This window comes from Medicago truncatula, chromosome 3 (genome assembly GCF_003473485.1).
Source record: "Medicago truncatula cultivar Jemalong A17 chromosome 3, MtrunA17r5.0-ANR, whole genome shotgun sequence".
NCBI classification, from domain to species: domain Eukaryota; kingdom Viridiplantae; phylum Streptophyta; class Magnoliopsida; order Fabales; family Fabaceae; genus Medicago; species Medicago truncatula.
Window position 1 is genome coordinate 826,475 of NC_053044.1, and position 18,089 is coordinate 844,563.

The 18,089-nt window shown below is 35.1% G+C and overlaps 1 protein-coding gene across 1 annotated transcript; it reads right to left on the bottom strand.

Annotated features, from left to right (window-relative positions):
- Nucleotides 1-10,446: 10,446 nt before the first annotated feature.
- On the bottom strand, nt 10,447-11,685 carry LOC25488478 (F-box/kelch-repeat protein At3g23880). Its single transcript, XM_013603334.1, has one exon. The coding sequence runs from the start codon at nt 11,683-11,685 to the stop codon at nt 10,447-10,449; it is 1,239 nt and encodes a 412-aa protein (XP_013458788.1).
- Nucleotides 11,686-18,089: the final 6,404 nt, after the last annotated feature.

An 18,089-nucleotide genomic window follows, 5' to 3' on the forward strand; every position in this document is an offset into this window, starting at 1 on the left:
TCCATCCATCAACGTGACTCTTATTTTTATTAAGTAGCAAATAGTTGCATGATGTGGCATTTAAAGTATACTTAAGCGGGAGCCATATCACAATTTAAAGGGTGATTAGAGAAAAATAGAGAGAATAAAGAGAGAAGAAAAGATAGAAGAAAAAGGAAGAACAAAGTGAAAAAAAAGGGAAGAGCAAAGCTAGGATTCAAGAGGGGAGTGAGGATTTTGGTGAAGTAGCTTGAGCTTAAAGAGAATTGAGGTTAATGATTTCAAAAGTTTAATCCGAACACGCTTAAATTTGTTACGCTCTGATCCGATCCAATAAAGTATCCGGAAGGTTCCAGATATATCCACACGAAAACAAACACCATTTGTTTTAGAGTTAATCCCTTTAATCACTCTATTTTTGTTACGATCTCTCCCTATAAAAGGAGAACTCCCCTCACCTATTCTTTACACTGAAATTCACAGTTGATGCTTCATGCGCTTTTCCTCTATTCTCTCTTTTTCGACTTGTGTTGACGAGTCCTTCTTCTTATTCTACTCATTTATGTCCCGTCGATTTCGAGTGGTCTACGTACCATATAGAGTGGTTTAATCGAACGATTGATTAAACCATATTTGAGGGTGTTATTTCTCGAACGATTACTTACGGTGCAGTACGTAATCGAACAGGTGAACTGGGCTGTTTTATCCTGGAGGCGGCACGGTTGTTAGTCTACCTTGCATAAACTCTGGCAGTGTCGTGCAACGTCTTACATAAAGCGGTCTGGTCGTGACTCAACCCGGTCCTATCTTCGGTGGTGATTTCGATTTTATTAAAAAGGTACTTTTCTGAACTCGAAAAACAACAAAAGAGAATGGTATCTTATATGAATACTGACTCAAGGTACGCCACTCCCGCTATTTCAAGCATCAAGAACAAACAAGCTCACCGCACTAGTCGCCAATCTACTATTCAGGATAGATCAGAAAATATGGGATGGTGGATACCTGGTAGTTCCTCTAGTATAACTCAACCGTCAAGAGAAATATAATTGTTACACAAAAAAAAAAATATTGCAATTGATATATTAATTATTTGAAAAGAAAGAAGAAATGTAAAATAAAGAGGGGAAGAAATTGAGTTATTATCATTCCAGGAGGAAAACTTGACGTTTTGTGTTAAAATTTCCAGTTGGCATATTCATTGGCATCAAAAAATAAACTAAAGTGGAAAATGGATAGAAAGCGAACAAATTAAAGTATTTGTTGTTTATTTATTTGGATCATTTTGGCTGAAAAATTTGTATAGTTTCCTTAAAAAAAAAATTGTATAGTTGTCGCTCATTGGTTCACGCCGCAGAACTAATTAATATATTAATATATATATATATATATATATATATATATATATATATATATATATATATATATATATAAATAGATAGAAGAATTTTGTTACTTAAAAAAAAAATAGAATTGTAATCTATTCTATATATAAAGAAAACAACTCATTTCAGCTCTTTTCGACTGGTTTTTTTTTTTTCTTCTAAAAATGCCCTCAATTTTTAATAGAAAGAACACATGTAATAAATAGATAAGAATAAATTTAAATATTAAAAAATGTAACAAACATAATATATATATATATATATATATATGTCTATTTTGTTTTTCCTTTATTATTTAAAAAATGTAAGAAACTAGACGAGTATATTTATGCTTACTTTTTCATTATCCCAATTATACCTTTAAATAACTTTTTATATAATAAAGATTGTTGTTTGTGTCATTAGAAAAAACAAATTTAGATAATTTTTTTTTGTTATATTTTTTGTGTCATTGAACTAGATAATCATGATTAGTTTGGTTTGTTATAGCTTGAAACAACAAACATTTATATTTTTAGTTTTAATCTAAATCAAAATTTCATAAAAAATAAAAACATCGTTCAAAATTTTCGAACGTTAGCGCAATAAAAAGAGCGGAAAGATGAGCACGTGAATTCCCGTCTTTTCGCTAGTAAATATAATATTAAGAAAAACTTTTTGTGTAACCACTTTTTTAGTATACTGAAAGGACAAACACAACCTATTGATGTACTTAATGGATATTTTTCAATATTTATAATGTTAAGAAGATGATGAGCTTTATAAACTATAAAGTTATAAATACAAATATTACAAACAAAAGAGGGAAACATGGCTAAAATTGTCTATTTTGTTTATAGTATGATTATCTTTCTTTCCCTATTTCTAGTTACAACAAAGGCGGCTGAACGTAAGCTATTTCTAACTATTTAAAAATTTCTTGTTTACTTCATACACGATATAGTATCTCATTTTAGTTACACTTTTTTTCTCTTTTTTTATTACAGGGATTTATCGATGTCTTGATCATTCTCATTGTCCAACATTTATGTGCTCCCCTGGTTTGAAACCAAAGTGCATGAATCCAAAAGTGTGTAAATGTGTTCCGGTACAGTCGCGGAAATATTATGCGCTCACATGATTCTTCATTTAGTGTCAGAGCCAAGAGAGTACACAAATACTCTGCTACAACATTTCACAAGGTGTCATTTCGTTAATTTCTTGCCAACCAATAAATTGATTTTTTTTCTTTTTATAATTTCAAGAACTTTTTAGCTATATATTTGTACTCTAAAATAATGACAATGAAATGAAATAAGACAGCAACAAATATTATTTAGATTATCTTCTTCTCTTTTTATTTTAGATATATCACCATGAACTTCAATTCTGGCATATCACATTTTCTTTCCCACCATACCGCTTATTATAATATGTTTAATATTTAATTTTACAAAATAGTTTTGCTACTTCTAAGCCTGTGATTATATGTGTGTGTCATAATACTATTACATTTTCGATTTTTCTCATATTTCAATTTATATTTATTTTAGACTTAATTGAACTTTTGGTCCCTTAATTAATTTTAAAATTTCGTTTTGGTCATTGGCTGAAACCATCAAAAGGAATAAATGAAAAAATTTATAGTTGTCGCTCATTGGTTCACGTTGCGGAATAAAGTGATAAATACATATCTTACAAACAAAGGAGGAAAATATGGCTAAAATTGTCAATTATGTTTATAGTATGATTATTTTTCTGTTCCTATTTCTGGTTGCAACGAAGGCTGAACGTAAGCCATTTATAACCTTTAAAATTTTCTTCCCTAATTTGTACACATTATATTATCCCATTTTAGTTGCAGCTTTAATTTTAATCTCATTTTTTATTACAAGGGTTTATCAATGTATTGCTGATTCTGATTGTCAACCATGGATGTGCTCCCTTGGTATGAAACCGAAGTGTATTTCTGTGCTTCGAATGTGTAAATGTCATGGGTGGCAAAAATATAATGTGCTCACATGATTCTTCATTTAGTGTCGGATCCAAGAGAGTACATAAATACTCTGCTACAATATACCACGAGTTGCCATTTAGTTAATTTCTTGCCAAGCATCTGACTATCGACTAATTGAACACAATTAAAGCATCTGACTTTCTGGTGTTTTGCCACGTGTAAACAGTAGTCAAACAACTATACCAACAATAAGTGTCCAATTGTGTTATGAAAATTAAACTAAAATAAGGAAAAATTAATAACTAAGAAAACAAAAATATTTAAAAGTTAAGTTTGGCTCGCTAGATCGATGACTTAGGCTTGCCTAGCAAAATTTACAAAATAGAGACAAATATATACATGTTCTCTCTGGTTCCTTGGGAAAAGAAGGCTTGCTTAGAAAATTTTACAGAACAGAACATAAGCTTTGTTTAACAAGCGAAAATCAATCTAATTTGACGCATTCCCCATCAACGCCATCATTTTGATAAAAAATGATTTATGATTTTCCTCGTACAGGTTCTCTCTAATTCAGCCATAAATCCAGATCCAATCATAAATCTATAAACAGACTCGTAATACATGTTCTCTCTCATTCTTAACTTTAACAACATCCAATCCCAACACAAGGAGATTTTAGTTATCCATAACTAACATAAGAGACATCATAGATGTTGGCGAAGCATCAACAAACTTGATTCCAAGCTTCCTAGCCCTCCAATGGTGACTCCTGCTCTCTGTCTCTCTCTCTATTTTGGTTCGATTTTAACAATTGTTAACTTTACAGAAATGACATACACCTTAATTTATACAGGTACATAAATGTTAACTTCTCTAGGAAAAGTAAGGCCCGCCTAGCCAACTGAAGTTTCTTCTGTTGAGGAAAAACAAGTTGTCTTCAGATATTTTCTTGAACCACCTTAGTTCACCTAGAGGACCAAATCTCGCCTAGCAAACCGACTTTGGCTTTTCCTTCGAGGACTCCGTTTTGGCTTCACCTAGCTCAGCTCGCCAAGCGAATCAAGCTTTTCACCAGATGTCTCATATGATCTGCCCTAACTTCTAGCGCATGTGCTTGCACACACTTTTCAACACACTCTCTTTAATTAGTTTAAATTCACATGGGGGGTTATAATGAAATTAGTTGCAAAACATCTTGATAAGTGCTATAGAAAATAGAGGAATGCTCACAACACACATTTTTCAACACGCTCTCTTTAATTGGTTTAAATTCACATGGGTCCCATATAAATTAGGTGGGACCTATGTCAATTTTAACCAATCAAAGAGAAAGTATTGAAAAGTGTGTGTTGCTAGCATTTCTCAAATAAAGAATACCAGTAATTTGACACTTATCAATAAGCTAAAAAACCATCCACCTTAACACAGAATCCAAATAATTTACATACCACTCAAAATAAGAAGGGCTCACACCTCTTAGAAGCCAAGAAATTAAAGTTATTGCGAGTCTGTTAAATTTCTGAAATAGTCGAGTGCCAAATCAACAACAACATTTTCAATCTCTTGTCTTGCCAAAGGTGAAAACAACAACTTTCTAGAAAAGAAAAAACATTTCCCACTAATAGCATTTCCCAATAAAAGACCTTTTTCCACAAAAAGAAAATATATCCCTTGTCTTTGAATGCCTGATTTATTGATGAGATATCCTTTATAAATGTAGTCAGCATATTAGTCATTCAATTTCATCAATGATGCTTTTAAATAACATTACTTCCTTTCTTAAGTCATAATAAACTTTCCTTTCTAAGCATAGAGTCGTTGCATGCATCTTTAGCGAATCCTTGAGTCAATGTTGGTAGATAGAATCTCTATCCAGAGGCTTGTACTCCAACGTTGACTTCTACAGAGTTGACCTTATTCTTGTCTTTATCTATGACACGGAGCTCAACAAGGTCTAGAGTTTAGGCTTCTTGTCTAGAGGTTTGTCTCGTAGTCCAGAGCTTTCACTTCATGTCTAGAGCTTTGACTTAGACCAGAGGAAGAACTTCTCTTTGTACTTAGAATTTCCTACACACTTAAAAACACATTAAAGAATCCTAATTCTTCTCAAACATGTTTTGTACATGCCTTAGTATCATCAAAACTTAAGGACTTTCTTTTAACAAATTTTGGAAGAACAGACTATTACCATGATTGTCCATTGAACATATCATTTTCTCTTCAATAATCAATGGATGATTAGAAACTAAATCTTTCTCGAGAACACTAAGATTTGGTTATCAGTTATTGGAACTTGCACACATACAGATTTCGAGACAGATAGTGAGAGGAAATAGAAAGAGAGTGGAAGTCCATAATTTTTGGTTATGCAACATTCTTGACATCAATGTGTACTCATACATCATAGTAGCTTCTCAAGAAACTTAAATATCTTGGTTAGTTAGTGACTTGCAATGAAAGAAACCCAACTAACCTAACTAACTTTTTGAATTGCAACTAATTCAGCATTTATACAACATCCTAACCTACTATTTTTTTTATTAATCATAGCACACATATGGTCTACAACAAATTGAAATTAATTCTGGTCACTACATATACACTCTCACCTAAATGCTTAACTTCGTAAAAATTAATTAAACATAAGGTCATAACTGTTGAGATTTGTCTTCGAATTTGTGGTCTGGAAGAACAGGGAAATCGTGACACGAATTTGGCATCGTGACACGATTTCGTGATGCCGTGAGCTGGTTTGCGGGGTGCCAAATCGTGACACGATTGTGGGAAATCGTGACACGATTTGCAAACTTGCTCGTTAAGTTTCCATGATAAGGAATGGTCGTTTCTTGGGACGAACGCACCAATCGTGACACGGCCTGGAAATCGTGACACGATTTTATCAGTAGAGGGCTAATATTTAAGTGTTCTTGTGCATATTTGAAGGAGAGAGAAACTTGGGAAATCAAAGGAAGAAACTCTAGGGTTTAGAGTCTTTGATTAGAGCTTCTCTTGGGTTGGGAAACATGGGAAACACCTTGAAGAGAGAAAATCATTGAGTGTCTTGGTGAGATTGGGAAAAGGGTAGAAATTAGGGTTGTTCATTGTGAACTTGTCAAATCTAATTTCTTGTAACTCTTTTTGTATCTCTTTTGTAAGAACTCATTGATTGTGGATTGGAGAGTACAATCTCTCCTCCAGAGTAGGTCAAGTTTGGACCGAACTGGGTGAACAATCTCTTGGTGTCTTTGTTTTCTTCTTCCCTCTCCTTTTATCTTGTGTATTGTGTTTTTCCACTTGTTTCCTAGATTAGATCTAGGTGCTGTTTTTTGTTGATTATTGCTTGCACACACTTTGTTAGTGGTTACTACTTTTCTTTGCTCCACACATCATATTTCGTATTGGTGTGACACGTTTTGAGATCGGAATTCACAACAATTGGCGCCCACCGTGGGGCATAGGAGTGATTTGGTTTGGTGAGTACCATGGGTTCAAAGTGGGATATCGAGAAATTCACCGGGCTTAACGATTTTGGGTTATGGAAGGTGAAGATGTAAGCGGTGTTGATTCAACAAAAGTGTGAGAAAGTCGTGAATGGTGAAGGTGCGTTACCGGCCACCATGTCACAAGAGGAGAAGACCGAGATGGTGGACAAGGCTAGGAGTGCCATTGTCTTGTGCCTCGGGGACAAAGTTTTGAGGGATGTCGCGAAGGAACCAACCGCGGCATCGATGTAGTCAAAGTTGGAATCGTTGTATATGACGAAGTCTTTGGCTCATAGGCAATTCCTTAAGCAACAACTCTACTCATTCAAGATGGTGGAGTCAAAGACCGTGATTGAACAATTGGCGGAGTTCAACAAAATCCTTGATGATTTGGAGAACATTGAGGTGCAACTTGAGGACGAAGACAAGGCTATACTCTTGTTGTGTGCTCTACCGAGATCATTTGAATCCTTTAAGGATACCATGCTCTATGGCAAAGAAGGCATTGTCACCTTGGAAGAAGTTCAAGCGGCTTTAAGAACCAAGGAGTTGACCAAGTCCAAGGACTTGAGAGCGGATGAAAACAGTGAAGGCCTTAGTGTTTCAAAAGGAAATGGTGGAGGTAGAGGTAACCGAGGAAGCTCAGAGAGCGGTAACAAGGATAAGTATAAGTGCTTTAAGTATCACAAGTTGGGTCACTTCAAGAGGGATTGTCCGGAGGACAATGAGAGCTCCGCGCAAGTTGTGTCCGAGGAGTACGGAGATGCGGGTGCTTTGGTGGTGAGTTTTTGGGAGGAATATGAAGGTGAGGGTTCTCACCTTGGTATTGATGCCTTGTAGAGTGTGGTTCGTCTGGAGAGACGTTAAACACTCAACATTAGCCTGGAGAGGCGGTGGTGAGAATACTCATGGTTAGTCTGGAGAGGCGGTGTGAACAATACTCGCGATCAACCTTTGAGGTGGAGTGGCAAGGTGGAAGCATAGTGGAAGTACTCATTTGGAAGTTGAGGTAGAGAAAGCTCAACTTAAGGTAGAGTTGATGACACCAAGAATGGTACGACTATGGAGGCTTTAGGTGTTGATGCTCTAGTTGTGAGCATGTGAATTCTTCATGAGGACGGAAGGTATTCCGGGGTTTGAAGAATGTATGGTGTGGCTTGTGTGATTACCTAAAAGACCAAAGGTGATCGGATGCAAGGTGATCTTCGAGGAAGCGGGAGACGTTCCGTGGTTGAAGATGGTTTGGTGTAGACTTGTGGAGCAACTTGGTATAGTTGGATGCAAGGGAAAAGAAAAGGGAGATTGGTGGTTGATGGTTAAAGTGACATCACCACCAAATTAGAAGTCAAGGTGGAGAAATGTTGAGATTTGTCTTCGAATTTGTGGTCTGGAAGAACAGGGAAATCGTGACACGAATTTGGCATCGTGACACGATTTCGTGATGCCGTGAGCTGGTTTGCAGGGTGCCAAATCGTGACACGATTGTGGGAAATCGTGACACGATTTGAAAACTTGCTCGTTAAGTTTCCATGATAAGGACTGGTCGTTTCTTGGGACGAACGCACCAATCGTGACACGACTTGGAAATCGTGACACGATTTTATCAGTAGAGGGCTAGTATTTAAGTGTTCTTGTGCAGATTTGAAGGAGAGTTGGAAGAGAGAGAAAATTGGGAAATCAAAGGAAGAAACTCTAGGGTTTAGAGTCTTTGATTAGAGCTTCTCTTGGGTTGGGAAACATGGGAAACACCTTGAAGAGAGAAAATCATTGAGTGTCTTGGTGAGATTGGGAAAAGGGTAGAAATTAGGGTTGTTCATTGTGAACTTGTCAAATCTAATTTCTTGTAACTCTTTTTGTATCTCTTTTGTAAGAACTCATTGATAGTGGATTGGAGAGTACAATCTCTCCTCCAGAGTAGGTCAAGTTTGGACCGAACTGGGTGAACAATCTCTTGGTGTCTTTGTTTTCTTCTTCCCTCTCCTTTTATCTTGTGTATTGTGTTTTTCCACTTGTTTCCTAGATTAGATCTAGGTGCTGTTTTTTGTTGATTATTGCTTGCACACACTTTATTAGTGGTTACTACTTTCCTTTGCTCCACACATCATATTTCGTATTGGTGTGACACGTTTTGAGATCGGAATTCACAACAATAACCACATAAAGTATAGAAATGACTTGCAAACATTATTCTTCTATTAGTGATGCTATTTTCAGCCTAATAAAGAAAACTGGTTAAATATCTCAATAATCATATACCTATTAATTTAGTTTCTGGAAAACATTTTATAAGCTTATGTTGAATTTCTGCAAGATCAAGAGTTCAATAAATTGTTTTGTTGAATCTCAATTTCAAACAATTCATATTATTGTTAAGGAAGGGAATTAAAAATGCTCAAACTTGAAGCTTAGTGAGTGAAAAGCTCAAGATCGTTGCATTTAATGTCCACACGTAGTTTATGATCGTTTTTATGCAACTTTATACATCCCTTTTTTTTATTAGGTTTATTATATCGTTTTATGAAAAATTTCGTTTTCTGAATTTTTGTCACATGGTTGAGCATTAACTCGGTTCACTTAAGTTTATGCAAACTAAATTCATGTAAACTCAGTTCACGTAAACTTATGTGAACTCACTTAACATCATAAAATCTTAATTTCTAAGCTTAAAAAATTAATTATGTAGGCATACATGAATTCAGTTGACATATTAAGTTCACGTAAGCTTTCCCAAACTCAGTTCATGTAAACTCACACAAACACGGGTTGCGTATATATATGTAAATTTAGTTTACATAAAAGCTGGATTTCTAAACATACATAAACTTTAATAATGTAGGCATACATGAATTCATTTAACAGAAAGTATTAATGAAAGATCTTGTAATTCAATCTTTAATCATTCATTTTCTTTGATTACATATCCATTGACATTTTTGAGAAAAAGGAAGTGAAGATTTTAGAATGAGTGATGAAAATTGCGTTTTCCGAATATTTATATGAACAAGAGCAATTTTGTTATGATAAAATTTTAATTAAATTTGGTGTAAACAAATACTTTTGTGGAGACACTAGAAAAATATTTCTTTTAGCTTAACTTGTTCATTGAAAATATGTAAAACAGTTTAACTATTAGCAGTTCCACTATATCCAAATATGTTATGAATAACTCAATTACATTGATCCCTAGTCAAAAAAACATACACACAAAATTACATTGATTCTGGTTTTTTTTTTTTTTTTCGGTCGTGCTTTTGTCATTTCCATCAACCAACTCTTTTCCCTTGTATACTTGAGGGTACTGGGTTGTTTTTTCTTTTTGAAAGGATTATTGTAACATCATGCAAATAAAAAGCATTCAATAAATTTTAGGAAAAAATACAACTAGAATGACAAAAGAGAAAACGTAACATAACAATTAACATTCTAACATTTGTCGTTCAAACAAAAATAAGAATTTAAAAAGCATAGCTTGCTCACATTAACTTTAAACAAGGTATTACAGTAACATAACACAAGGTGATATCGAATTATCAACGCAAGTTTCTGGGGTGCAATCATTTATTAATCTCAACAAGTAAAAAAGAAATAACATAAACATAAATTAAAATATAGGTTCCTTAGAATCTCATGCTTAAGTGAATTGCACCGCATCTACGTCTTCGCATTAAGAACAAGGTGATATCAAGCTCTCAATGCAGATTTCTGGGGTGCTTTCAAACTTGGTAAAATTAAAAGTATCATTCTTGGAATTGTAAACAACCGAATTCCATATCCAGGTTCCCTCAATAGAATCGTCTATAGAATCATCTATAAACTCCAGCAGCACTTGGTCATCCTCAAAAATATTTATTACTTTGGTAAAGCCATAAGATTTACAAGGATATTGCATGTGACAGACAGTGAACAACTTAGTCCAAGACTCTTTATTTCCATATTCTTTCATAACCCAAACATCATCACCAGAAATCATGCACAAGCAATCCCTCAACATACCCAAATTCAAATCACTTGTATCTATCTCTTCATGGTCAGGCAACAAAATCTCTTGAAAAGACTCATTTTTCAAATTAAAAGAAATAATAAAACATGAATTTTCCATGCCTAAATCTTTCAAACTCCGCCAATTAATTGCGCCACCCACAAAATGTCCGGGTCCCTCAATAGTGTGGCCATCGAAATGAAACTCCTGAATATTTTTCCAAAAGCTAGTCCCCAAAGTATGAATCTTCACTTCAATTTTGTTGACATAATTATCATTAATATCATGTATATAGTAGTGTAAAATAACCACCACCTTGTAATTATCAGTAACAGGATCATATCCAAAACCATATGTCATACCATCGTGACGAAGAGTTTTTGGCTTTTGAAAAGGAGGTAACTCCTTTGATTTCCTAATGGAAGGGTTCCACAAAATAACAAAGCCTTCATTATAATCGGCAAGACAAAGGATACCATTGCAAGAACCAACTAGATAATAATCTCCATCATGATTATTTGGAGGAAGTTCAAGTTGTGTGAAGTCGTTTGTTATGTTTGTGAAAATAGAGTGGAATGGGTGAGAGGTGAGAATATAGTTGTGTAAACGGTTGGAATAGCTTAGGAAGTGGAGTTGACGCACGGTTGACAAACGAAGATGCTTTTTGGCAAAGTTGGCATCGCATATTAGAGAATTCCATGACTTGCAAACGCATCGGAGTTGAAGTAAGAACTTCACAGGTAACCAACACAAAATTTCTGCAATGAGATCTAGAGGAAGGGTGGGAAGAGGTTGTGCATGGATTGGGTCGGTCAAAGAGAGTGATGTTATGGTTACAATTGAGAGCAATGCATTGAGAATAGAAATTTCTTTCGTAGGTGATTGAGAAGAAGTGGAGTCATTTTTATCAATGGCCTCACTCATTGTGACTATGTTTCAGACTCTTGGAAAATGAACACCCTAATTATAAGAAAACATTGCTTTTTATTTAATTATGTTTTGTATATAATAGTTTTACGTAAAACAATTATTTATATGTTTGGTCAAAACAAAATAACTTTAATATTAAGTATAACGGAAAATACTAAATATTATAAGTCAACGAATTATATTTTTACAATCCAGATTTCTAGAAAGCAATTATCAATGTCTGTGATATTTTCAATCTTATATATAATTACATTTACTTCTTTATAAAATTATTTTTGACTGAACTTTTTTTAAGGTTATTATAAAATATAAGTATAACAAATTTTTGTGATTTAACAATTTACAAATCATATCTTTGACTATCATATTAAATGTTTATGTTTGACTATGATATTTTTTTTATTAAATATTAAAGGTTTGACTTAATTGACAAAAAAACATTTAATTATTATTATACCTTGTATTTAACTTCTTCTTTTTTTTGACAAAACCCTGTATTCAACTTTTAATATACTTTTAATATCCTTCAAAAAAAAAACTTTTAATATACTTTTCAATTTGTAATATTCAAAACAAGCAAATTTAAATTCTTAAAATTATTTTTGACTGGGTTTTTTAAAAATTGGTATTGAATTAAAATATTTGAGTTTTATTAAAATTAAATGAATATTGTACAGTTTTCACACTATATTCTAGAATATCATATTAATTGAATGACTTAGTTAAAAAAAAAATGTTATATTTTTATGAAAATTATTTTTATTAAGTTTACGTTTTTTTTCGAAGGCTAAGAAAAGAGACTCAAGTTTGTGAAAACCTATTCGGTTTTATACCTAGGAGATTGACAATGAAAGCAATATACTTACTACAACGGATGATTTTTTTTTAAAGATACTATAACGGATGATGGAGCGGTATCGTATAGACTTGCACATAGTTTTCATAGATTTGTAGAATGCATATGATATAGTGCCTAGGGAGATTTTGTGGGATTCCCTAGAGAAAAAGTATTAAAGTGACCTATATTCAAGCTATAAAGGAAATGTATGATGGGAGTCTCAACCAGTGTTAGGACACAAGGTGGAGACATCGGAGATTATCTCATAACAATAGGATTGCACCATGGTTAAAATACTAAGTCCTTATTTTTACACTTAGTTTGGGATGTGCTTACGGAACACATCCAAGAGCAAGCGCCAAGATGTATACTTTTTGCATATGATACGGTCCTACTTGGAGAGTCAAAGGAAGGGAGGTTAGAGACTTGGAGACAAGCCTTAGAAATGCACTTCTCTCGCTTGAGTAGAAGCAAGACGGAGTATATGGAATGAAATTTTAACAAGAGGCGAAACGTTTCTAGCCTATGTTTAAATATCTTAGGTCTGTAATATAAAACAACTGAGAAATAGAAGGAGTTGTAAATCATAGAATCTAAGATGGGTGGTTGAAATAGAGGAGTGCATTAGGTATTTTATGTGATGTGAAAGTACCGCTTAAGTGGAAGTGAAAATTTTATCAGACAGCGATACGATCGACAATGTTGTATTGGACAAAGTTTTGGATGGTAAAGAACCAATACGGGAATAAAGTAAGAGTAGAGGAGATGAGGATGTTGTGTTAGAAGTGTGGTGGATTGTCAATATACTTTTAAGGACCGGAGACCCTCAAAAAGGGCCCTGACGCCCTACAGGAGGGCCTAAGTGTGGTAGGGTGCGCCCTCCCATGGGCACCACCTCTGATGCTTCTAGAAACATCTAGAAACCCTTGAAACCGACATAGGTCCCAAGTTACAGGGGCCTAAGTCACGGAAACATAAACCCATCTGAGGCTATAAATACCACTCTTAGGAGCATTCTCAAGGCATCACATAAACAGTCTAAACCCTAGATTCTATTATTGTACTTTTGCAAATACAGTTGGCGCCGTCTCTGGGAAACGGTTAAAACTAACCTAGACCACACTCATAAGCCTTAAAAAGAGGAGCCGGCGAATACCAAACCAGCTTCGACTTCAATTTTCCCACGAAGCCATCAAACGATCAAACATCAAACTGCCTCGAAGCGATCAATCTTTCTAATCACTATGTGTTATCGACTCCTCATCGTCTGCCGTCACCATTAATGCCTGAAAGAATTCATCGCCGTTTTTCGAACCTGGGTTAAATCGCATCTCAAAGGGAAGAACCATTATTTTCTTTCTATCTTTCTTGTATCCCAATAATCTTCTAGCGTGGTTCTTAATACCTTTACCTTTAAGCGATTTCTATGAGTAAACTATGACTTTGATATTAATTGTTTGATTCTCATGAAAGTTATCATTTTATTTTTACTGTTGGGCGGTTATCTTTGATTTGGAGAATAAAATTTGTTATTATGCCATACTTAAATAATCTTATTTGTATACATTAGACAATTATGCTTGTCTGTAATTGATTCCCTTATTTATCTCGTTAATTTCAACTTGCTTATATCTTATTTTGAAAAGGAACAGGATCACACGAAAATGGAGGGTATACATACTTTGGATCTATTTAACTATGGAAGATCCAACCAACAAGAGGACCACAATTCATAACCATTATAGTCATCCACATAAGCAGGAGGAGATGAATTCATTATGGTTTCTCTCGATGCTAACAACACCATGGACAATGGTTTTACTCATCTTTCTTTCTTTATTACATATATTTTAAGAAAATATTGTCGAATATATTTTGAGAAAATATTTTGTTTGATTTGAAGAAAATAAAAAAAATAATGATGAGTAAAACACAAGAGGTAGGACCAAGTTAATAGAAGACAGACTACACTAGGTTCCCCGTGGCAGAAGTAAAGTGGAGTATTGTTAAAAGGTCACATATGAGGGATTATGGCGAGGAAAGTCTTGGTATTTAAGAGGTTCAAGTGACCCACCTCTCTTTCATGGGATCCCCTTTCATGTATCATTTACTTTTTGAACTGAACTAACTGTTTAGTAAAAACATAAATAATGGATTAATTGCGTCAGACCCACGTAGAAGAATAAATATCAGCAGAAGACTTAGTCCTAACTTCATAGGAGGAAGTGAAGACATACAAGAGAAGAATATGAAGGCTAGTAGGAGAATGAAAAGAATGAAAAAGACTTAGTCCTAATCAAGTAAGAAGGTTAGTAAGAGAATGAAAAGAATAGAAAGGGGAGTAGAAAATATGGGCGAGTTAACAAGAGAAGACAACGAGTAATTAGTTCTCATAAAATAGGATCGAATATGATTAAGACTCCTTTATTTTGGAAGTTTAGAAGTAACGTTATATTTCAGATAAATAAAGTTTGGGAGACAAACAAGCCCTCCAAGGGTGAGGTTAAACAAAAGGAAGAACTCATCAAACAACACGCCAAAATGAAATGTAGAAGCAACGGTCACGTCAATAAAAGCTTAAAGATGAAACACAAAGTTATTCTAACCTTTCTCGATCGTTGAGATTTGTTTTGCAGGTTTTTAACGAGGCACCCTACTTTCTTAGAACTCTCCTTCTTCTACTGTTCTACTTTGTTCAGATATAACTACTACGAAATCTACAAGGAATTCTACATTCAAAGGGAGCCTAAAACGTCAACCCTTAAAGAGAGTTCTGAACGTCGCCATTATGTCAACCCTTAAAAGGGCTCTGAACGTCGACATTCCATCAACCCTTAAGGAGGTATCTAAACGTCGACTTCCTTCAACCCTTAAAAAGGGATCTAAATGTCGACATTTCATCAATCCTTAAAGGGGGCTCTGAACATCGATTATTCGCCAACCCCATGAGGCCCTGAACGGAAGCGTCAACCCTACGAGGCCTTGAATGCCTCGCCAACCTTACGAGGCTCTAAACAGTTTTAAATGTCAACCCTTTGAGGCTCTGAACAAAAGCGTCAACCCTATGAGGCCATGAACCCCTTGTCAACCCTACAAGGCTCTGAACAGTTTTGAACGTCAACCTTTTAAAGGCTCTGAACGAAAGCGCCAACCCTACGAGGACCTGAATGCCCTGCCAACCCTACGAGGCTCTGAACAGTTTTAAACGCCAACCCTTTGAGGCTCTGCACGAAAGCGTCAACCCTACCCGACACTGAATGTACTGTCAACCCTTCGAGGCCCTGAACATCTATCTATGTCAACCTTACGCAAATTCTGCACACCTTGTTCGCCTACAAAGATACAACGGTAAAATATGAAGCATAAATTATGGTACGAAATTCGATGCAACACCATAGAAAAGTTCAACTCGTCAACATATTCTCCATAAACGCCACAAAACGTCAACGGTTATCAAAGAGATAATCGCCAGCAATCGCCAGAAAATGACTGAAAGGAAATAGCAATCGCCAGCAATCGCAAGCATCACTTAAATCGACGCACCACGAAGCTAAATAAAGGACACACTTCGAAGGAAACAATAAATAACCAAAAACAACATTGTGATCGCCCAAAGGAATTAGAATCACAAATACCACTGAAAAACAATCGACAAATCGAAGCAAAATAGAGCGCAACACTACAAGAAACAAAAATAAAATAAAATTCCAACACGAATAGGAGACGAAGAAAAACTAAAATACAAAGTACCAAGAAGGACTTGCCCGCTTTAAGTTACATCCAAAATAAAAGTCACAAGTACTTAGGATGCCATATACAACTCGCCCCGATAAATTACATCAACAATGAAATTACAGAGTACTATATCGCCAAAAAGGGCTTGCCCATACCATACACCCATGAACTCTCCTAAGAACATGTAAATGCAGATATCACCCATCTTCCGATATCAAAAGAGCAACATTATAATTAATCACTTCGCCTTGTCCCAAGACTCGTTCTTGGGGGGCTGTGGACTATCGACTATATAAATCATTTCGCCTTGTCCCAAGACTCATGTTTGGGGGCTGTGGACCGCCATTATATTCTTAAGGGCTTAAACGCCCTCAAGAAAGACTCTGGAACGCATGGGTGTGCCCGTCAAATGTGTCGCCTCAACTGTTATACTTATTCATCACTTTGCCTTCTCTCAAGACTCGTGCTTGGGGGGTTGTGGACTATCGACTATATAAATCACTTCGCCTTCTCCCAAGACTCGTGCTTGGGGGCTACGGATCGTCAATTGTACTTCTAAGGATCAGATACCCTCCAAAAGGGCACTGGCGCCCTCTAAAAGGGCCTAAATGCCCTAGGGCACGCCCTCCCATGGGCGCCGCCCTTGAAACCGGCTTAGGGCCCAAGTTACTTAGGGCTAAGTCACGGAAACAGAAGCTCCTCTGAGGCTATAAATACCACTTTTGGGAGCATTCTGAAGGCATCACATAACCAATCTAAACCCTAGATTCTATTATTGTACTTTTGCAAGTACATGTAGTAAGACTAGATGGTATAGAATTAGAAATGACGAAATTAAAGAGAGTTGCGATAGCGCCTGTAGTAGAAAATATAGGTGGTTTGAGCATGTAGAGAGAATGCATGTTGATTCTGTTGCACTCCTCTCCCCTAAAAGAACCTTGAATTACATTTATCTCCTCTCTTAAGTTAAAATATACACTCACCTCCCTTGAAAAATAAAACTTATACTCCTCTCTCCCTTAATAATCAAATATGCACTACAATTTAATCTATTTTAACAAAACAAAAAAAAAAATTATGATATCTACTAAATCCCTTAATAATTTTATTTTTGACTTAAATTATTTTTATCCCTCTCTTTTATCATGATCCCAAAAATAGTCTCCATCCTTACAAAATCGATCTTTTTAGTTTGTCTAATATTACTCGTTGAATTTTGATCTCAACCCAAATTTTTAACCTAATAATGGTTATGTGACAAGTTTCTCTCTCTAGGCGTGGTTCAAAATGAAAGGGAGAGCAACCAGGGACTAAAGATGTGCTTGAAAAAATATCAAACAGAAGTTGCTAAAGTGGATGCAGGAATGAGGGAACAAAAATACAACACCATAGATTATTATCAAGAATATAATTCAAATTGTCATACATTAATACTTGGTAATCATACGTATCTGACTTAATGATAAACAAGTACTACTTTTAAACAATTAGCTTTTATGAGCCTAACAATGCAGGAATTATATTACCGTCTAAATTGTTTCGGAAAAACACAATACCTTTTTAGATGTTTTAATGATAGCAAACTTATCACAACAAAGATCGGTTATGATATGCTAAAGACTCAAGTACTTCATATTCGGCTCAAAAATGATTTCACAACAATAGTTCAGAAACAATCTCATGAACTCATCAAAACATTCCAAAGACATGAATAATGCAGATCAGATCATGTTAAAGTACTTCATCCACATATTACTCTCACATATCAGGTGTTTGGAAGATCATATTAAAATTTTCACTTTTGTTGAGTTTGGTTTCTATAATT